Genomic DNA, 22,658 nt, shown 5'->3' on the forward strand with positions numbered 1-22,658 from the left:
TTTCAGCAAATGTTTTAGCCCCTAGGACAAGAAGTCCCTGTCCTCAGTTTATGTTCTGATAGATATAACTGTGTCATGTACCAAAACTACTCAAAGTGTGGCCGGAGTATTGACTGCCAGCAGCAAATGGTTACTAGCTTGTGGTGAGATAGGAATTTACACCAGAATGTGAATCAGCTACATTAGTAAGCATAATGTTTGGTTCAGCTGACTCTTTTTTTTTTCCTCCTCCTAGAAAGACCCTCTTGATGAAAGAAGCAATACATTGATTTATATTCTGGTGTCAGCTTCTTATTTCATGGGACACTGGCACTTTCATTAGGACTGACTTGATATCAACACTCTGAGGCATTGTGCTCAAAAAAGTCTTTTTTGATTGATTGTATTATGCTGTTCTCAATTCATTATGTAGAAACTATCAAGTCAATAGTGGTTTACATTTATTGCTTATGTTTCATTTCATGAGTATTCTACTTCAGTGTCAGTGTAAAATATAAGATGATAGTGGATATCATAGTATATTGTGAATCTTTAAAAAGAAAGGTCTAGATTCTATTATAAACACAGGAAGAGGGTGAGACAAGTTGCAGTATACATTAACAAGCCCACTTGTTTTTTGTTCACACTAAAAAATATCTAAATCCACGTATGCAGTGTCTTCTGCCTCGCTGCTTCATCCCAACAAAGGTGTCAGAAGTGTAAGGTTAGTCATTGGAAATGCAGACTTCATTCGTATTCCTCTGCGATCAGATCTTTGACCAGTGTTCTTGCCACTCCTTTGATGTTAGGGAATGGCCTCAGGGCCAGAAGGCTGATGCTCTAGTTTTGTCTGCTCTTCCTGTCTTCATGTCACTCGTCTTCTTTAGTTCACGGCTAACCTTTGTCAGGAGTCCTTGACAAGAGCTGGATGGCACCAGAGGTAGTGATGACCTGGTATAAGGGAATTTAGCCATGAGTCTCTCCAAGACTAAAAATAGCCAACTATTTTCTCACTGGTGAATTAATAGCCAGGTTATTTTTAATGCTTGAGAGACTCCAGTGACAGGTTGGCCTACTGAACACTGGAACAGACCCAGTTTTATATATCCACCTCTGACTTTTAGATGAAAGTCAACCATTCTCACTGACAAACAACCGAGCAGGATTTTAGATTGTGAATCCTATGGCTGCATCTTGTTTTCTCAGAGTTTTGAGTTTGTGATTATAACCCAAGATGTGTACACTGTAAATAGAAACCCTGACCCAGGCTTTATTACAACTTAGAAGTTTCTGACGCAGAAGCCAGAGATCTTCCCTCTGATGTGACTATTGAAGTGCTGTTTTGTGGAACTGGGAAGCTCTTAGTTGGTTTGTTTAAATTATATTTCCACGTATGACAAAAATCCAGATCCACTAGTTAAAGTGACAGTTTGTGTCTATAAATAATCACATGTGGGTTTAATCTCATAATGTTCTAAACAGTTGGCTTCTCTTTTTTATTTCTGGTAGAATCCCACTGTCCTTTGAAAAGTGGCTGTTTAATTAGACAGAAATGTAAAATGATGGGCACGAAAACCTTGCCAGGTTCGTAGAAGATGGATTATCGTAATTTCAATAAAAGAATTATTGACTCTTGTTTTGCGGCACCCTGGCATACGTTCACTCAGACAGTAGATGGAAATGTGCACACTGTAGTCAGAGTTGCCTGGGCCATTTGCTAAAAAATGTAAACTTGTTTCTTTTCTTTCTGATTGCAGGTGGAAGTTAAGCCATATGTCTTGGATGATCAGCTGTGTGATGAATGTCAGGGGGCCCGTTGTGGGGGAAAATTTGCTCCATTTTTCTGTGCTAATGTTACCTGTCTGCAGTATTACTGTGAATATTGCTGGGCTGCTATTCATTCTCGTGCTGGCAGGGAATTCCACAAGCCCCTGGTGAAGGAAGGTGGTGACCGTCCGCGACATATTTCATTCCGCTGGAACTAAAGGGTAACTACAGTGCTCATTTTCAGGCCTCAGAATAAGTGCACTCTTCTGTTAATTCCGACCCCTTCCTCAACCTCTTCACGCTGGCATGTCCTTTTGTAGCAGCCCTTAACTTAACAATAGTATAATGAAAAGAATGACCTATAATATAGGTGTTTTGTAGATTCTTGTGTCACTGAAAACAGTATGTAAGAACTCCTTTTTCATATTGCCATCGTGTTGCATGGAAGTTTTGTTCTCTTGTTTTGCTGGAGACCAAGAGGATCCAAACTTCCTGTAACATTTTCTTAGAGGAGAAAGAGAAATATTAAAAGAGAAATGAAACAATAGAGTATTTTGGGTTTTTAATTAAATTATTGTTAATAATATAACATATAAGAATACTTTTATTAAAATTAACCATGCACCAATAACACTATCAGTCTGTCCTGACAGTTTTTCCCCCAGAGAAGTGCTTTTGCCCTTCCCTTCCTCCCTTCCTTCCTTCCTTCCTTCTTTCCTTCTTTTGCTCTCTTTTTTCCATCCCCCCTTTTTTATTCATTTAACAGCAGTGGAGGAAGTTAACAATTATTAACAGGAAAGAGCATGTTAAAGCAAACACAAATGCATGAGCAAGATTGAAGCAGCATTAGAACAAATTGTAAAGGGTTTAGAGGCCGAATAGAATTTCATGACGCCTCAGAGTTACTACCGCATCAGAAAAAAAATAGTAAAGTAGGCAGAGCTAGGTTTATTTTCTTTTCAACCATTTTTAAAACTTTAGAATGTAAAAATTGGGTAAATTTACTACTGAGGGGAGTGCACTTACTTATTTTTAAACTTCTTTATCTGGTCACAGCCCCAGGAAACCTACCAAAGCTAGAATTAACGACAACTGGTGGGAAAACTAGCATTTCCTCTCCTGAAGAACAAATGTATAAATTTTATTTTTGATGTTATATATAAATTCTATATCCTAATTTACTAACACTCATCAGGTGTCAGCCTTTGCTCTCCATTTTGACGTTAGAAAAACAAGACAAAACAGAACAGATCTGGAGATACCTCAAGGATATCATTTTTGATTTTGTGTTAGAGTACAATTGTAGCCAAAACTGGAAAATGAAAACCAATATACAAATTGGCTGCTGATTGGCTTACTTTTAGATTTAAAGTTACTTTGGGTATCCTGTAATTTAGTTGTAACATAGAAAATGAAAAAAAAAGTTAAAAAAAAAGTTAAGTAGTTGCAAAGTGTTTTGCACTGTTGAACTAAGTAACTGTGTAAATCTGTGCAAAGGTACGTATGTTTATCTTACTCTTCCTATAAAATAAAATAACATTACCGTTTCAGAACTTAGCATGGGACATAGTCAGTGTTTGAAGTGCCAACTTCATCAAGTAATGCATGCTTTATTATAAATAAAATTCTAGCTTTGAAAGGCGTTATTATGTGTTGAACAGTATGCTTCAGGGGTAAATTTAAAATAGTCTCTTGAAGCCCTGGTCATGGAAGTAACTTTTATTTTAATCGACATTCTCTTATCAAATGCCCTACCCACCATTAAAAGGATTATTACCAGTGTGCAAAACGTTAAAACACAAAAATCAAAATCTAATGTCAATCTTGCTAGTTGTGCTACCTAACAGTACCATCTTGGATCCTTCAAAACCAAAGACTTGCCCCAGCACTACGGTGGAACCACCTGGCTGATGACTCCTACCGATTATCGTTAGGAAAAGCAGTCCTTTATTTTTAATACAGGCTTTAATGAAGTATATACCTGTTAAGTTCCAAAGGTCAAAATGGAGGCATATGCTGTCTAATGGTCAAACATAGAAAGGGAGCTGCTTTTAAAGAATTCCCTGCAAATATTGAAAGCAGTCATGCGAATGGAGGGTGCTCTTGTGTAGCTGGTCAGGGACTTTTTTTTCTTTTCTCCTGAACTACATAATTCTAATCGAAATGTTCATTTGCCTCTTTTTATTCTTTTAAATGCTTGTAGGTGGCTTGGGGTGTGCTATTGTGCTGTTCCTACTCAGTAAACAGGTGTGATGAGTTAACAAGAAATAACACTGTTTGAGAACTAGCTTTGAATAATAATTTTTCCCTTTGTACATGACCTGCTGAATTTCGGTACAGTGTTTTTGTAGCTAACTTATTTTGTCATGCACATAATGTATATTTGTTATGCACTACTTTTGTATATCTTGTTTTTCCAACAGTGAACATTTTTAGGCACACTTTTCACTGACGGGATATCTCTTTATGCAATACCTCAATTTTTCATATTGCAAAGAGTAGCTTTTTGTACTTTTATTACTGAGAGATCTTCATATACTTCATTTTTTAATATAAATAATTTTAATAAATTTTATTTTCTTATATTCTGCTTTTTATACATTTCAGTGCTCTGCATACATTTTAAATTATGAATGTTGTGCACTGGCAATGCTATTTTAGAGTCTGCAGAGAAGAGAAAGCATGTTGCTTAAACATCCTTCCCCAGCACCAGCTATTGGTGTACCTATAATTTAAGAAATAGTTTATGTAAAGTCACAAATTAATGAAAAAAATTCGCATGAAAATGACAGATAACACTGTAGTTCCTAAAAAGAAAAAAAAAATTAAATGCATAAGCATAGGGTAGAAATTTAAAATAACAAAATTGTCTACAGCTTCTTACTAAGTTTTTCAAATTATTCATAACGCAGACATTCTTGGTGAATGTTTAGCCATTTTTAATATTAATAAATTGATGTTAAGTGTTTGATTCAGAGATGTCTGCTCTTTTAATTATATATAAAGAAAAAAAATAGCCTGCCGTGGGACAGGTGTGTAATGTTAGTATGCATGACTAATGTAAGAAATTGTTATTCTACTAATATTTACTTGTGATTGTGTGACAAGCGTGTTTACAGATTATTTGGTTACACTTCAATTTACAGGGCATAAACAATTATTATCTATTACTCTGAACTTTATTGATTACATGTCCTTCAGATTACATGGGATTGTAGTTGGGAGTTACCATGTAACTCAAAACATAATTAACATGTAATTAGTTTACAGACTTTAGAGTATCACTGCAATTTACCAAGCATGTAGTTCTAGCGCACTAGCATGGCACCAGCCATGTACTTACAATGTAGTTACAGAGTAATTACATGGTTATTTTTGCAATGTAAAATAAAGTGTTTCTGATTATTTTCTATGTAAAGGAACCCTCTCCCTTCCCCTTCTGGTCCCCACGCTTTGGTATAATATATATACTTCTCCATACACAGACCTCTGCAGAATGCAAAATAAAACTTGCAGTGAATGAATTTAGCATTTTATGAGAGTGCTGTTGGAAAGACTTGATAATTCACCCCTTTTGTTTTGAAGAGTTGAATCTTCTGTTAAAAGGTGATTTAAAACTTGAATGTGATGAATTGTGGCAAGTTAACTTCAAGTTATGTGCAATACTTATTTCAAACTTTTGAAAGATCTTTGCAGTGTAATTCTTTGTTTTTAATTGCAGACATTTAAAAATGTCATTTTCTACTGTTAAGAGTAATCCTCTTTCTTGCTGGTGTTTCTAAAGAAAAGAATCAGAAATCAATCTTTCTACTAATGTAAATTTGAGATTATTTTTAAAAATGGAATAAAAGAGGTTTTGGTCATTTGCTTTATTTTATTATCTTATTTTAAAGCTACTGTGATTGATAGCATTGTAAGAATTGGGACAATATTGTATTCAACTGTTTTATTTTTTATATTTTTAAAATTTAAAGTATAATTAGTTTTTATAATTTTCATCAGATTTTTGTTATATTTTTTGGAAGTGAAACTTTTAGCAAGTGGGTGTCTAGTTTTTACTAATCCCTAATGTTTTTTTTCCCAGTGTATTGCTCATATTATCAGAAGGAAAAGTTATTTAAGTATGTCAGTTAATTGTACTACTTGGCTGAATTTCCATATAGTTTTTACTGTGTATGGGGAGGTTGTAGTATTTATTATAGCATTTTAAATAAGGGTAATTCATTTTTTATTAAAGTCATTTTCACGTTAAGTTCCTATTTTTGTATGTTCTACTCTTAAGTTATATAACACAGTTCCTTTTTTAAAAGAGTTCATTTGTTGAAGTGCTAGTGGAAAATTAATGTTATTAAATAGTTTGCAAATGACTATTTATACCAGTATGCATATAATTTTTAAATATTTGTAATGTGAGATGTTGAATGAATAAAACTTTTAACTCAGCTTTCTTTTAATATACTTCTTTATTGTGAACATAAGTAGATTGTGCTTCCATGATTAGGAATGTATCATTTAAAAAGTACTAGGTGTATACTCTTGGGCCAAGGCAGAACAAACTGATATGAAAATGTGTCCAGTCGTATAAGTACTAGTGGCAAGTGTGCATTGCTTACGTAAGTTTGTAAGTATTGGTGGGTTGTTGTCTTTGATCCACACTATTTGGTCACATACTGCCCTGCAGAATCTTTTTTTTTTTTTTTTGTAGCCTTCAGTACATGTGTGTGAGGCCTCAGTCAGGATCCAAGCTAAAGGCCAAGTCACCTGCTTAAGGCCAGATGTCCAGCAAAAGTAAGGGAACATGCGTCTTCATAGAGAGGGTCACTATCTGGAGGTTTAGTTTGTGGTCTATGCTAATGAAGAGCCTTGATTTTTGGCCATCGTATAAGAGGATCATGGTTAGCAAGACTTGACTTTCAACCCATTGACTTTCAGTGCTTAACTGACTTGAGCCAGTTGCTAACATAGGGTATGGCCTCTGGGATAATAATCTCTATAGCATGAGAATTGAAAGTGTTATCTTTGATTTGGTCCATTCATCATGTGGACTACCGGGTCTGTGATGTATTAGTGTTTACATTTTAAACTGCATTTTCCAAGTTTAACTTAATGACTTATTATGACATAAAGTATGACATGGAGGATATTCTGTTTTGTCAAATTTGATTTCTGTTCTTTCGCACCTCGAGTATAGTATTCTTAAGCCTGGAAGAAGCAGTTCTCCTCCTTAGACAAATGGACTGTAGAGGTCTTTTGCTTCTAAATTGTTTTTTCCCCAGTATACCTCTGTAAACTGTAAGGGAGTGCCTGAGGGCTGAACCAGCAGCCCATGAATTCAGTGGAGGACCCCTAAGGAAGCCCTGGGGACATTGGACATGTGGGTGCCATTTGGTTGCTACCTTCTATAACATCTCTTGGCATTCTGGGTTCGTTTAGGCATTTGAGGAGAAAAACACACACACACACACACACACATATGAGTAGATTGTGTTTCTTTATTTTAGAAGTATTTATTTTAAGCAAGTGCTTATCAGCTGTAAATGATGTAACAACTGAATCTTGAAATAATACGTAGGTGCACTACTTTGGTGTTTTAAATCACAGAACAGTGAATCTGAAAAGGGTGTGAGAGGCCATCTAGGCTGTGTTTCCTTATTCCCAAACTAGTTCACCCAAACTTGCCTAAAAAGGAAAGTTCTCCACCCCATTCTTAGCCATTCGTGACAATCGAGTTATTTCATAACCTCTTTTGGTAATGGCTTTGTATTCACATTCAGTTCAAAAGGAAAATAATTTTTTAAGGAATTTTTTTTTTTTAAGTTTGATAAATACTCCCTTAATGTGTGGTCAGAAGTCGTGGGGGAAAGTAAACTCCTGGTTTTAAAATTTAAGAACTGTGAAGATGTTAATGAATTAAAAGCATTTAAAGGATAATTCTTTTTTTTTTAAGTATGTAATGATGGAATGAGAAACAAGAAACTCTTAATATTTCACAAATTGTGATCTTCAGAGGACTAAGGTGGTCCTCTATAAGAAACGGACAAAAAAGAAATAAAGTTCTGTCATTAAGTAAGCTTAGAAAATAAGGTACCCTGTTTTATAGAAAATCAAAATATGCAACTAGCTCGTTAAGGCCTTGAAAGGTTGTACAGTGAAGAAATCTGTTTTTCTTTGTTTAAAGTGTTTCCCCCACCACCACCAAATTACTTTGCCCATAGTCTGATTGCAGATAATGTGGGATCCCATGAGACGTACTTGGGATACATTGCTCTACATTTTGGTATGTTTACTGGTATCAGGAAGTCAAAGAATCGCTCTCTGGTTTTTTGTTCTGCAAGGGCTCTTGATCCTGTCCCTCCCTAGTCATACCCAAGGCTGTTGTCATTGTCCACATTTAACTTTACAGGGTTTCGACATAGTTGCCTTGCTTCTAACCCCTGCACCATTTCCAGCTCAGCTCCTTAATTCCCCTCCCTCTGCTAACAGCTCCAGAAGAGAGACATTGCTTTGCGGAATGAACCATCACCTTGCAAAGCTGTTTGGATCGTGCCATTCCCTGGCTCAGATCAGCCTTTATTTCTCATGAGGGCCAACCCAGGTACACCTTCAGACAAACTGCTTGTTTGAATCTGCCCTTCATGACATGCTTTCTGATCACACATATCATTTCCCTCCTTGGAAAATTTTCCCTTGCAAATTGTCCCCCTGTACCCCTGCTGATGCTCTGAGAATAGGGACCGCCAGCTTTGAATAAACTCTAAGAATTCAGAAAATGAACATTTGTACCCTACTATGAATTCTTCAGAAGCACCAATGCAGCCTCTCTTATTAAAGAACATTTTGCTTTGGCATCCCCGAATCTTGTCGGGATACTTTAAGTTCGAATCTGTTTCTTAGTCAGTTTGGGTGTCATTGTTGACTGGCTGGGAAAAAGTGTCATATTGTGATTCAGTGTGGTGACCAGAGGTGGAAAAGTACAGTTTGTCTGGAGGAAGTTAAAAATGCACAGCGGCGTCCAAATCCAGTGCATGCGCCCGCCGCCAGTGCGTTCTATTGGGTATAGTGTGATTAAGTGTCAGAGAAACACTGCTGGTGGGTAGATGGGGGCCTGGAAAGTGGTGAATCAGTGAATACAAACGCCAAAAGCCAAGCTTGAGCTTTCTTTATCCTCTTCACTGGAGTTCTATTTCAGTAAGCGGGGCTTTGATACCATAAAAAATGTCAATGTGATTAAGCAAATGTCACCATTCTAAAGAGATTATTTTCAGCTCCTCTCTCATCCTGCCTCCAACACCAAAAGAGAGAGAAAAGAACCAAATATACCCGGTGGAAGGGGACGACCCTTCCACCCCCCCTGCCCTGCTGCAAACCCTTACTAAGGGCAACACAGGCCATTTAAAATTCGTTCTGAAATGAGTTACCCAAGATGAGAACTGGGGGTATTAAAAATCTGTGAAGCCGCATGAAGGTTTTAGGCAGGGTCCAGTACGGACCTGAGCCTCCTTAGTTGAATGCATGGAGGCGTCATTCACCTCTCACAGTTGAGGGAAAAGGGAAGCAGCTGCTGTGTGTTTAACCACTGTTGAAGATGGGATTCTGAAGACCTGCCCGGGGTGGGGGTGACGTTATGGAATGGCCTCCTCTTATCAGGTGACTCTCAGCTCTCCTGAGAGTTTGGTTTGGTTCTGGAAGAGGAAACCAGTCATTGGTGACCACCTTGGTTGGGCAGGCAGTTACATACATTAGCATGGTTAGCACCCATGTGAGGTACTGAACAGAATACAGATCTTCGGGAAAAGTTGGGTGCTGCAAGGTTACACAGCTAGTATGTGGTAAAGGCTGGATTCAGTCCCCACCCATCAAACCCCACATTTCTTTCCCTATAAACCTCACTGCCAGGGGAATAACAATGGACAGGATTTTTCTTCAGTTGGTATTTGCATTTTATTTTTTTTTTAAGAGCTTATTTATTTGAGAAAGAGAGAGAGTGTTCCGGAGCAGGGAGAGGGGGAGAGGCAGAGGGAGAGGCAGACTCCCTGCTGAGCAGGGAGCCTGAGGCCCACTCAGTCTCAGGACCCTGGGATAATGACCTGAGCCAAAGGCAGATGCTTAACTGATTTGAGCCACCTAGGTGCCCCTTCTGTTTACTTTTAAAACAGAAGCTTCATTCTTAAAACGAATCTGGGTGCTAGGTATCACGTTTGAAAGTATACAGACAGGAAGATGAAACAAAAGTTGCAGGAGAGAATGGGAGTTTGGACTGTGAGTCCTAACATAAGGCTTCTTGCTTCCAAGGAATTGACTCTTGCTTGAGGGATTCACTCAAGGTCATGGAGTTGGGTAGTGGAGACCAGGTAGGAAGGCCAGATGGAAGCTCTTCTTCCATCATCAAGACTGGATGGCTCTGCCTACCTCTGTGGTTCTTGTCTGCCTACTGGCTTCTCTTATGTGTGTGTCTGTGTTTCAGCGGCCAGACTTGGTGTACCGATCATTCCAGGAGTAGGGGCAAGGGAGTGGAATTGTCATTTCTTTGCACTTTGAGGAACTTCTTAATGCATATCTTTTCTCTTTGACCACCAGTGAAAGACAGATCAGTCTGGGGCAGGAAACAAATAAAAAGGACCATTTTCTCTAGTACTATGAACCTCCAAATCCCAGAACCACAAGCAGTTCTGGGAGGGAGAAGAACAATGACAATTACAACAACAACTGGCAGGGACACATTTACCAAGTGCCAGCCATCTTGCTTGCTAGAGGTGTTTTGTTTCTCTCTCCAACGTCCCACTACTTCATGTGATAGGTGCCTTTAGCGTGGTCGCTTTCAGGTGGCTAAACTTCAGAAAGTTTAACCCGCAAAACCAGGATTGAAGCCCAGGGACACAGATATTAGGTCCTGTTTTACCTTGGCCCGTTTGTGTTTCCACCCAACCAAAGAGGAATTTCATTAAAATTTCACCAAGACGTTATACTGAAAGATACCATTTTACAAATCGAAAAATCATTTGTCTTTATTTTGTCTGACGAGGATGGCTTCAACAATAACATGATAGCTTTTTTTTTTTTTTTTTGTGGTAGTTATGTCATCTCCTAAATTGAGAGAACCAAGGAGTGGCGCAACCAACCAAATCACATGGGTGCCAAGAAAGGATATCTAACTAGCTAGACGGATGGACGAATGGGTGGGTGGATCAGTAGGTAGTTAGGCAGATAGACTGACAGACTGACATACATATTAATATATCTATACATCCCATTTTTTGCGGCGGGGGGTGGAATTCAAGGAAAATCCCAGCCAGGAGAAAGGGTTTTATTTCTTCCTATAGAACTATAAGTGAACACATTCTTTATATAGAAATCAAGCCTTCCCTCACGCATCTCATTCTTTGAGACGCTGCAAAGTCGCTGTCATCTTGCAAAGACAGTTCCTGAAATCCAAAAGAGCAGGGAGAGGCTTTCTTACTGCTGAACTTTCCTGGTGAATTTTAAAATAGCACTTGAATATTTTGCTTTGGGACTGAGATGTCAGAATCATTAAAATAGATTTCTGCAGAGAATATATATTTGTATATATTTCCTGGTTTTATATAAATATATATATATATGTAGATACATATATATATATTTAAAAAGAGAGAAGTGTTTGCCATTTTTAGAGTTCTGGAGCTCCAGAGTGCAGAGCTTTGATCATTGCTGCAGCCCAAACAGCTGCTTCTGATCAGATGTGATGCTGTAGAGCCTAGAAGAACCAACTTAGAATGTTTGAACATAGATTTGCAGCAAAATGCCCTTCTGAGGGAAACAGTAAAGCCACGGTCAAATACAGTCGTCAGCAACTTCCTTTTTCTTTGCCACCCAAAGAATTCAAGTCTAACAAAGACCGAACACAACATTCTAAAATTGGAAGACATACAATGGGGGACTCAGATTTGGTCCCCTAAGGTGTCCTACTTAAGTCAGAATCAGCAGCTCTCCCGGAAGGGTGTCCCAGGGTCCGAGGAACGAGGGCGGGTGAAAGTGGACAGTAGGGGGAATGAGAAGGACAGGAGGAGAAGGGGAGTGGGACTCAGTTATCAAATACAGTTCTGTGCCAGAAATCAGTAGCATCTCCCTCCATACACAGAGCCAGCAGCTGGGGCCACAACCTTCCACACTGTCTCCTCTCTTTCCCAGAATGAGGAAATTTTGCCATGATGGCAGTAGTCACTCATGATGGCAGAAAATTGGAATCTTTTTTTTGGCTTTCATTATGCTTATTTTATAGTACTTTCCCCTCTGAGTAAATAGGGAGGGCGCAGCTCCATGACCTTCAGAAGTGGGGTCTGTGCATGTCTTAATCTGTTTCTGATAGCAGTTAGTGCCCTTGGCATATGTTAACTATTACTATGAGCATCCTAACGATTCTTGTTGCTGTTACCTGTACACTTACAAAGTGCCGGTCCCTGTGCTGGGTTGGAGGCAGGAGCAGGTTTCAAGGTGACCATGTGTGTGCCTGGCAGAAGTCCTCTGCTGCTGCCATCCTACATCATTTCCCTTCTGTGTCTTCTCTGAGTTCTGCCCCATCCAGCCTGTAAGAGTTGCCATGGTGACGGTGGAAGTGTGGAGGCTTCAGGCACTTGGCCTGGGCTGCGCCCTGTTCTTGCTATCTCCCTTGCTCACTGGGGATGGGATTCCTCCCACAGTGGGAGACCATACACCGCAGCAGAGGGTCAGGTGTCTGGGCTACTGATCTGAACACAAACTCCCAGGGACTGTGCCCTGGAACCCTGGTCAGTTTCAGCTCTGCAGAGTTTCAGATGAGCAGAGAATCTCTTTAGGCAAAGAAGCAGGAAGAGAGAGGTAGAAGCTAGAGATTCAGCCTGGAGGCTGTCAGCTGACAGTTCAATTATACTGCCTTCGAGGAAATATGATTTTTTAGTTTCTCGGTTATTTCCCCTCTGCCTTTATAAATGGCAAAACACAGGCAAAGGTGGACCCAGGCATGGCAAGAGAGAGAAGAGGTGACTTGGATTTTGAAATCAGGGGTCCCTGGGGCTAGGGAGATAGTTCTAGGGTGAGACCCCAGGATTTATGTCCCATTGCCACCCCTGGGCGAGTGAATTTGGCTACATTAGGTAACCTCTGAATATGGGTTGTCTCACCAGTCAGAAGGGGCAGAAAATAATATCTCCATCATCAGGTTCAATGAGGCCATTGTGGAGACTGTCATCATCACCATTGTTGTCCCAGATCCAGCCACTGCAGGCCACAGCAACCCTGGGAATGTCCCTTCCCCTCTCTTCCTGAGATGCCACACTCGCTGTCTCTGTACAGAGGAGTCAGTGATACCCATCTCCCAGAACTGGGATGAGAACCGAGTCAGGGGAATGCCCCTGGCCTGCCCCGCCTCAGCAGAGCCTCCCTGCTGTCACCCCACCTCTCCTCCCCGCAGCCTCCCCCACACCGTGCCATGCGCACTCCGCTTGCCAGTCCTTAGCTGGAGTGGAACACAAATCTGGCTTTGCCAAACCCTTGCCTTGCCAAACCCTCCCAACAGACTCCCATGGCCCTGGAGAGAAATCTCCATCTATTTTCTCAAGTCCGTAGGCCCTGCAGTATCTGCCCTGGCCTCCATTCTCCCCCCACCCCCCAACCCTCCTCTCCACTGTGCCCTCCAGCCACACTGTGGCCCTCTCTCTGTCCTCTGACACAAGGCCCCTCTCCTAGGGTAGGGTCTTTATCCCCCTCCCCAGATTGTTTCCTCAGTGAGAAATTCTCAACCCTGTCTCCCCAACTCAGCTCAACTTCCCTTTCGCCCTGCAGGACTTAGCTTAGACATCACCTCTGAGAAGAACTTCCTGGGTCATTCTTTCTAAAACACCCCCTCTCACCGCCCCCCCCCATCACACTTTGTTATTAGAAGCAGTCCTTCTGACTAGTACTTCTTACAGTGTGTAATTAGCATTATATATAATTTGTTTACCTGGTTTTCCTGGGTATAGGAGATAAATATTGTCTTAGGCATATTTGGGTCCTCGGGACCAGTCATGCGTGGTGCACATCATAAGTGTTTAATAAATGTTTACTGAACAAGTGACTCACAGGATCCAGACATTAGTTCTCTTTCCTAGACCTGTTCTCAAAACAGCCACTAAAGGATCTGTGCCTCAGAAAGGGAAGGGGGGAGGCTGACAGCTAATGGGGCCCCAAGGCTCAGGTATTTTACAAGTAGAATAGAGATCAGAATGCCAGATAAAAGTAGCTGGGAGCCCTGCTGTGCTCGTGGGCACCAAGTTCATCTGGGGATAGTGTTCCATTGTAGGGTCTGATTCTGCGCAGCTGGGGTCCTGAGACACTACCTTTCTAACAAGCTTTCAGGGGAACCCCACACTGCTGCTTCTCAAACCACGAGGAGAAGCAAGAACTCAGTCCCCATGAAAACCTGGGATTTTTAAACCTTGGAGTACCAAGGACAGGGGGAGCATAGTGGCTGGGAGAGCAGAACCGGACTGGGTTGTGGGTGCATCTCCGGAACTGGAAGCTGCTGGGACCCAGGAACCAGGGGCCAGGAGGGGAAGAATATCCTCCCAATGCCAGAGCATACCAATGAGATGGGGTTGAGAGGCTGGAATCTTGTTATTTAGGATGTGCCTTTAGTCCCAGAGAGATATTTCTTTTTTTTCTTTTTTTTCTTTTTTTTAAGATTTTATTTATTTATTCGACAGAGAGAGATCACAAGTAGGCAGAGAGGCAGGCAGAGAGAGAGAGGAGGAAACAGGCCCCTCACCAAGGAGAGAGCCCGATGCGGGGCTCGATCCCAGGACCCTGGGATCATGACCTGAGCCGAAGGCAGAGGCTTTAACCCTCTGAGCCACCCAGGCGCCCCCAGAGAGATATTTCTATCCCAGAATTTGCTCATTCATTTATCCACTCATTTCTTCAGGAAATATCTGCACATTATTTATCCTGAGGATACTGTGGGGACAGGACAGGTAAAGTCTCTGTCCTCTTGGCATGAACATCCTGGAAATGACCTGGATTTGAGACCTCCAATTGTGTGTGTGTGTGTGTGTGTGTAAGAGAGAGAGAGAGAGAGAGAGAGAGAGAGAGAGAGATTTGGGTAAGTCCTTTGAACTTTCAAGTCCTGGTAAAATGTGATGCCAGGGAGTTGCTGGGGAATAGACCCTGACAAAGATCATGCATTCTTCTTATGTACAGAACCACTCATTTGAATTGTGAACTTGCTTTCTGTTAGCCAAAGGTGGAAATCAGCAAAAGAGAATTAAATTGAAGGGTTTTCTTGTTCATTCAATCATTCATCCAAGTGTTTGTATTGTTCTGGGCTCTGGGCATATTGTGGGGGCAAAGCCAGCGAAGTCTCTGTCCTGTTGGCATTCACATTTGGAGGGAGAAATCACATAATCAACAAGAAAACACATACATAAACAACAAAGTGTTCTGAGAGTTATGAGGAAAATAAAACTGGATAATTTGGTGAGACTAGAAGTGGGGCTACTTTAACTGGGAGGTTAGAAAAGACATTTCTGACAGCCAAGATTTAAGTCGAGACCCAAGAAATGAGGAAAAAAAAGCCATGGTGAAATCTGAGGGAAAAGTACTTTGGGCAGAAGGAACAGCCCATGCAGGAGTCCTGAGGCAGGACCAACCTTGGCATATTTAGGAAAGGAAGAGCAGGGTGGCTAGACAGTGACAGGAGGAAGAGGTCATGACATGAGCTCAGATAGGCCAAAGGGCCAGAGAAGGCAAAGGCCTGTTAGCCACAGTGGAGGCTCTGGGTTTTATTTTAAAGTAGATGAAGATTCAGCAGCCACAGGGGGAGGACGGGAACGGATTTAGGATCGCCATGATGGTGTGGAAAAGAGCTTATGGGGAGCAAGAGCGGGAGCAGAAGAGCACTTCAGGAGTGATGGCCATGTGTTTGGGAGTGAGGACGGTGGATGTCGGTAGATGCCGATGGCGTGGGCCAGGATGATGGCAGAACAGAGAGAGGTGGGCACGATAGGGCTACAGATTGGAGGCACAGATACAGGAGAATGACCTGGGTTTTGGCAAAATCCCACATGCTGTGCTGTTATTGGAGGAAACACAATTTACCAGGCAATACTAATCCTACTCCCTTGGAACACTGGGGCAAAAGCAAAACCTTCGTGGAACCACAGGAGGAAACAAGGCAGTTCCAATCCTACCTAGACACACAGAAGCTTCGAAAGGAGGATATCGATTGATTAGAAAGGGAAATTTTTACCCCATTCCCCTCCCTGTCCTTGGATGTCTCATTGAAATTCGTTGCTTGTTTGAAAGGGCACAAGAGATCCATCTTTAACAAGAGCAAGTGGCACTTAGACGCCTTGAGCAGGCTCTAATTCTGATTAAGCATTATTTTAATTTGGAGGGGTTGTATGGAAGGAAGATGAGATAGATGGCTGACACAGACAATGTAATTAATCTTAGAGATGGGCTTAATAACCAGGGGACGAGGCATGTGTGCACGTGTGTGTACATGTGAGAATGTGTGTTGGGTTGGTGGTGGGGAGGCAGCAGTAGAGGGAGGGAATGCTCAATTTTCCTGTGACCAAGTCTAGAGAAGTTCCTCTGCGTTCCCCACAGGGCAGGGTCCTCCCATCCATTCATTCCCCTGGGGCCCTAAGATCTCTCATTCACAAAGGGCCTGTAAAATGGAGTCAGTTGACATTATCTTGAGATTAAACAATGGCCATAGAGATCCGCTGAGCTGACGAGTGTGAGAAATAGAACCCATTTAAGCTTGGGCACCATTATCACAACCTCGTCTGTAACGCATAAAGAATCCAGTCTTAAAAAGGAACACCTATAATTTCTTGAGAAACACATAATTCTGTTATGTTGTATTTTGGGAGTTAAAGCTCTATTTGTTTACAGCAAGCATTTTTAAATATATCATAATTTCTTCATGTGAAAAAATGTAACTTCCCTCATGCTTCCTTCCCCCTGAAATGGAATTGGACTGGGCCCCTTTCTTTCTCAAGAAGCCCTGTGGTTAGCTTTTTGAAAGTTGGGGCTGGCTTAGCAGCAGGGTCATTTCCAGATCCCCACACTTTATACTCCCAGGAACATGGTGGAAGCGGCAGGAAGGACTTGTCAGAACCAGGGGAGAGTGGAGGAACAGCACTTCAGGCACAGATGAGGTGGGAAGGCCTTTTTCTGACCGTCATCTGCGGCTGTCTCCTTGGGGGACCATATGTCCCCATGCCTACGTCCCCAAATGAAATTTATGACTAGGAATATGCATCCGTTGGTTTTTCTCTCAGTTCCTGCAGCTGTTTGACGAAGGGGTGAGGGAGGGAGGAGCAAATCATCTCTTTTGTAGGCTGAGATGACATCTTATACAACTGTTCTCGGTCTTTCTACACAGCACCCTCCCCACGGGCTGCCAGGGCCACTCACTCCACAAGGGCAAAGGGACTGGAAATGCATTTTCTCCAAGTGTTATTTTCAAAAAGCCCAAATGAAAGAGTCGTGGTTTGAATTCAGGCTACTAACTCTTGGTAAAAATAAAAATTGAGTTGTTTTTTGAAGGGTGTGGAAAAGAAACATTCTTTTTTATAAGGGAGCTGTGACTGCCACCTGGTGGATGATGTTAGCTGAGCAACTTCCTTCTGTTGGTGGCCTTTTCTAATGTGTCTAATCATTCATTTACTTATTTCTTTACAGTTACAACACATGAGTATGGAATGCCCTGTGTGTGTCAGACACCGTGTTAAGTGCCTGGGGACATGTTGCGGGAACAAAAAGGTCAAGGTCCTTGCTTTCATGTAGCAGCTGTAGGGTTTGTGGCGTGACAATCAAGAAGTAAGCCACTAAATTAGATACTTTCAGATTGCAGTGAAGATAATGTGTAAGGAAGGGACTAGGGACAGGGAGACAGGGACCCAGGGAAGCTGCTCTCAGGAAGGTGCTTTGGGATGAGATCTGAACTCTGAGAAGTTTCTGGCTTTGTGAACTCCTTGTACCTGCTAGGCTCTCCTGACATCCCCCCTTGTTGTCCTATCAGTGGCCATCCCCACTGACTGCTAGTGGAGCACTGGGTGGGCTGCAGGGGACAGGGGAAGCGAGAGTGAAATCCGTGTTTGTTGCATGTGGGTGGGCCAAAATACGCCCATGAAGTACAGCAGGCTTGGTCTCCTCTGTTCCCTGCATCTGCCCCATTCCTGCTGTGGCCAGAGGGCACTACTTTGTATCAGATCCATTGTTTCTCCTGCCAATAAAATCATCAAACACTGGATTAAAGAGGAGAAATAAACCTGTTCAAAAGGACTGGAGAACTTGGGCTGAAGTGAGAGGACCTCAAGGGGTCAAGATTCCAGGGACAAGAAAAGCTCTACCCTACACCATAGCTTTCCTCCACCCACAGATGCTGCCCAGTGTACGAGTGGTAGCCTAGGGTTCAGGGTTACCCAAGGAGGCCCTACTAAATGCCCTAGACTTTAAGCTGGGATACCTGAGGAAAGCGGATTAGATAGTACTGAAAAGAGGAGTAGTGGATTGGCTTACAGATGAGTAGAAAAGAACTGGACAGAAGCATCTAGGGAAACAAGGACAGAAACCACAGAAAAGAGCAAAAGAGATAAACAGAGCAGAGTAAAAAGATTTAACATGTAGTGGGGTCACAGGAAAAGGGAAAGAATGAAACAGAAGCAATACCAGAAGAAAGAATAGCCTAGAATTGATCAAATCTGATATATATCAAAGCACACATTCAAGAAGCAGGATAGATGCAAAGACCATCATACTGAGTCATTTCATGACAAAACTGCTAAAAAACAAAAACAAAAAGAAAACCTGAAAAACAAGCAGAGGGAAAAGATGTGTTACTTTTAAAGGGGCAGTAATATGACTGACAGTTGACTTCTCAAAGGATATAGAAATTGTGAAACAATGGAATTTATTCAAAGTGCTGAAAGAAAATGGCTGGCAGCCTTGAATTTGATTCCCAGCAAAAACGTTCTTTAAACATTGTTACAAAAAGACACATCAGAGAAACAAGTACTAAGTGAATTCATCACCACTACAACACACTGATGTAAAATGTAAAGGTTGTCCTCTAGGTAGGGGGATGATAATCCCATTTGGAAAAATGGATATGTAGGAATGAATAAAAACACAATGGAGATGGTAAATATATCCAAAATCAGTAAATCAAAATGAATACTGACTGTTTAAAACAGTAATAAAATTAATGTCTCACAATGCTTAAAATACATTGTAGAATTACCAAAATAATCTATGTGCTGCTTACAACAGATATTATAAACACAAGAAGGAAGAATGGTTGAAAGTAAAATAATGAAAAGGACATACCATGAAACAAAACCCACCAGAATATATGCCAAGAAGTATCATTAGCAATAAAGAGAAACTCTTCATAAAAATCAAAGGGTCAAAGTTACCAGGAGATATAACAATTCTAAATGTGTAGACACCTAATAGCAGTTAAAGATATACTAAGCAAATATTGATAGAACTAAAAGAACAAATAAAAATTCAGAGCTATAGACGATGATCGTCAGCACACCTCTGTCAGTAACTGATAGAACAGTCTGACCTAATTTAGTTGAAAGTACAACCTAGATAAAAAGAAATCAACAAGATACATTAATTAAGAAACCTAGATAAGACACTTCACAGATTTGATCAAATTGGCATATATAGAACACTGGCCCCAACAATTACAGCATATACATACTTTTCAATTGCACACAGTTAGTTCCCAAAAGTAGAACATATGCTGCATTCTAATGCAAGTCTCGGAAAATTTCAAAGGACTGAAATTCATTCAGAGTGTGGTCACTGACCACTATGTAATTAAGCTAAAAATAAATAACAAAGTTGAAAAGCTCCCAAAAGTTTGGAAATGAAACAGTATGCTTATACACAATCCACAGGCCTAAAAAATTACAATTAAAATATTTTGAATTGAATAATGAAAATTTCACATATAAAACTTATGGCATGCAGCTAAAGCTATGCTCAGAGGAAAATGCATAGCTTTACATACCTGCATTAGAAAAAAAGGTCTCAACATCAATGATTTAAATATCTATCTTAGGATGTTATAAAGAGAATTAGTGAACAATAGAGGGAATTGACAAAGTCAAAAGTTGATTCTTTGAACAGATTAATAAAATTGGTAACCTACTGTTGAGAACAAATCAGATAAAAAGCGTACATAAGTTATCAATATCAGGAATGAAAATGCTCCCAGAGACATTAAGGTGATAAATGAAGGAATATTTGAACAATTTTTGTTACTGAGTTTTAAATGATAGAAGGAACGAACAAATCCTAGAAGAACACAGTTTACTAAACTGACCCAAAAAGAAATAGAAAATCTGAATAATCCTATAACAACTAAAGACATTCTTACAAAGAAAACCCCAAGCCCAAATGTCTTCATCAGTAAGTACTATCAAATACATAAGAAGTTGTAAGCCATTCTCTCTCATGAACATAGAAGTGAAAAGTCTAAAGAAAACAATCTTGAAAAATCATATTTAGAGGTATAGCAATCATATAGTATGATATTATGTCACAAGTAAGTAGGATTTATCCCAGGCAGAGGGTTGGTTTAACATTAGGATTTGATCAGTGCAATTCATCACATTTATAGAATAAGGGAGTAAAATTATATAGTCATCTCAATAGATTATAGCTAAAGTACTGGATAAAATTTAACACCAAACTGAACTCAAAATAGAAGGAAACTACCTTAATCTGATAAATATTATGATAAAAAACAAATTTACAGCAAATATTATACTTAATAATAAAACACTAAAACTTCCCTTTGAGATCGGAAATAAGACAAGGATATTTACTATCATCATTTGTATTCACAAATTATATTGGAGATTTTAGCCAAAGTGGACTGGATATCCATATAAAAAATAATTAATCTTGACTCTCTACATCATACTACTCATAAAAATCAATTCCAGGTGAATTAAATATTTAAATGTGAAGATAAAACAATAAAGCTTCTAGAAGATAACAGGAGAATATCCAGGAATACACGAAGATTTGTTCAACCAAATTCATAAAGTATAATTCTAAAGAAAAATATTGATATATTGGACTACTTTATTTATTTATAAGATTTTATGTATTTATTTATTTATTTATTTGACAGAATGACACACAGTGAGAGAGGGAACCCAAGCAGAGGGAGTGGGAGAGGGAGAAGCAGACTTCCCACAGAGCAGGGAGCCCAATGTGGGGCTACATCCCAGGACCCCGGGACCATGACCTGAGCCAAGGTCAGTTGCTTAACCAACTGAGCCACCCAGGTGCACCTAGACAAGAGATTTAAACACAAAGGATGATATCCAAATAGACAATAAGCCCAACTTCCTAAGTCATTAAGGAAATGCAAATTATAAGAAAGCAATACCACAGTGTGTCGGTCAATTTTATATGTCAAGTTGCCTTGGCCACAGTACCCAGATATTTGGTCAAACATTACTGTAGATGTTTCTGCAAAGGTATTTCTTGATGACATTAACATTTAGATGGGTAGACTTTGAATACAGTGGATTACCCTCCATAGTATGGTTGGACCTCATCCAATCACTTGAAGGACTTAATAGAAAAAGAATGACCTCTCTTGAAGAAGGGGGAATTCTGCCAGCAAATGGTCTGCAGACTTGAACTGCAACATCAACTCTTCCCTGGTTCTTCAACCTGCTGCCTATCCTGAAGATTTTGGACTTGGCAGCCTCCATATAAGCCAATTCCTTAAAACCTCTCCCTCTCTCTCCACACATACACACACCCCCACCCACCCACACACCCACATCTTTATTGGCTCTCTTTCTCTGGAAAGCTCTAATACACATATCCATCACAAGGGCTAAAATGAAAACCACTGACAAGGCCAAGTGGTGTTGAACACGTGGAGTAACTGGAATTCGCGTGCTTTGCTAGCAGAAGTGGAAATTTGTACGACCCCTTCAGGTACCTGTTTGTCAGTGGCTACCAAAGCTGAGCCTGTGAATACCCTAAGCAATTCCACACTAAAGCACATACCTGCTAATAAATGTTCATCAAAAGATATACATTAATGTTCCTAGCAGCACTATTCATGATGGCCTCAGACTGGAGACAACCAAATGTCCATCAACAGCAGAATAGATGAATGAATGGCATTATAATCAAATGATGTAGAAACTCATATAATAACTTGTATCTCACAAACATAGCTTGAGTGAAGGAAGTCGAACCGTGGGCAAACCTCATTGATGCTGTTTGAATCGGAAGAAAGCAAAGGGATTGGACCTGGGCAACGACATGACGAGCTTCGGCAGTGCACCATTTCTTCACCTGGGTGGATCTTACATGGATATATTTAGGGTGTGAAAATTCATCCATCTGTATAGTGATGATCAGTGCACTTTTCTGCACATACTGATAATTCAATTAAAAAGATTCATTTTAAGAAAATATGTCTCTGTCACTGCCTTTTTGAGGGAAGTTATTCGTTTTGGAGCCTCAGTTCCTCTGCTGTAAAATGCTGCATGGATTTAAAAGGATGGTCTATGGGAAAACCATCCGTAAAGTATAAATGTAAAGATATTGCCACATACACTTCATAGGGTATGTACTCAATAAAGGTGACATGAAAGTTAAGTCTAAGGGAACTCTCTCTGTGTGCCAGATGCCCAACATGCCTTATTTTGATCTAACAACCCAATTACCCTGAATTTACTTCTGAGGAAACTGGAAGCTTAGAGAAGAAAAGTAGCTTGCCCAAATAATCCAGCTGGGAACCATGATAGGCCTCAAGTGGGTGTGAGTAAGAAGCTGGCCTCAGGCCGATGGCCCAGCACAACATATACCAGGGTCCCGCTGGAACGCTCTGGCAGCAAAAAGGTGCTGTCTCCTCT

At 40.5% G+C, this 22,658-nt stretch overlaps 1 protein-coding gene across 4 annotated transcripts in view; it reads left to right on the forward strand.

Moving 5' to 3' along the window:
* CPEB4 (cytoplasmic polyadenylation element binding protein 4) overlaps positions 1 to 6,189 on the forward strand; it is a 62,892-nt gene extending 56,703 nt beyond the window's left edge. For all 4 annotated transcript variants that reach the window (XM_032851837.1, XM_032851838.1, XM_032851839.1 and 1 more), the window contains one exon: positions 1,737 to 6,189. In XM_032851837.1, the coding sequence (XP_032707728.1) occupies positions 1,737 to 1,964 (228 nt within the window). In that variant the 3' untranslated portion in view covers positions 1,965 to 6,189. The remainder of the gene's footprint in view (positions 1 to 1,736) is intronic.
* The last annotated feature ends 16,469 nt before the right edge of the window (positions 6,190 to 22,658 follow it).

The sequence above is a fragment of the Lontra canadensis genome, unplaced genomic scaffold, assembly GCF_010015895.1.
Source record: "Lontra canadensis isolate GAN:19392208 unplaced genomic scaffold, GSC_riverotter_1.0 scaffold5, whole genome shotgun sequence".
Lineage (NCBI taxonomy): Eukaryota > Metazoa > Chordata > Mammalia > Carnivora > Mustelidae > Lontra > Lontra canadensis.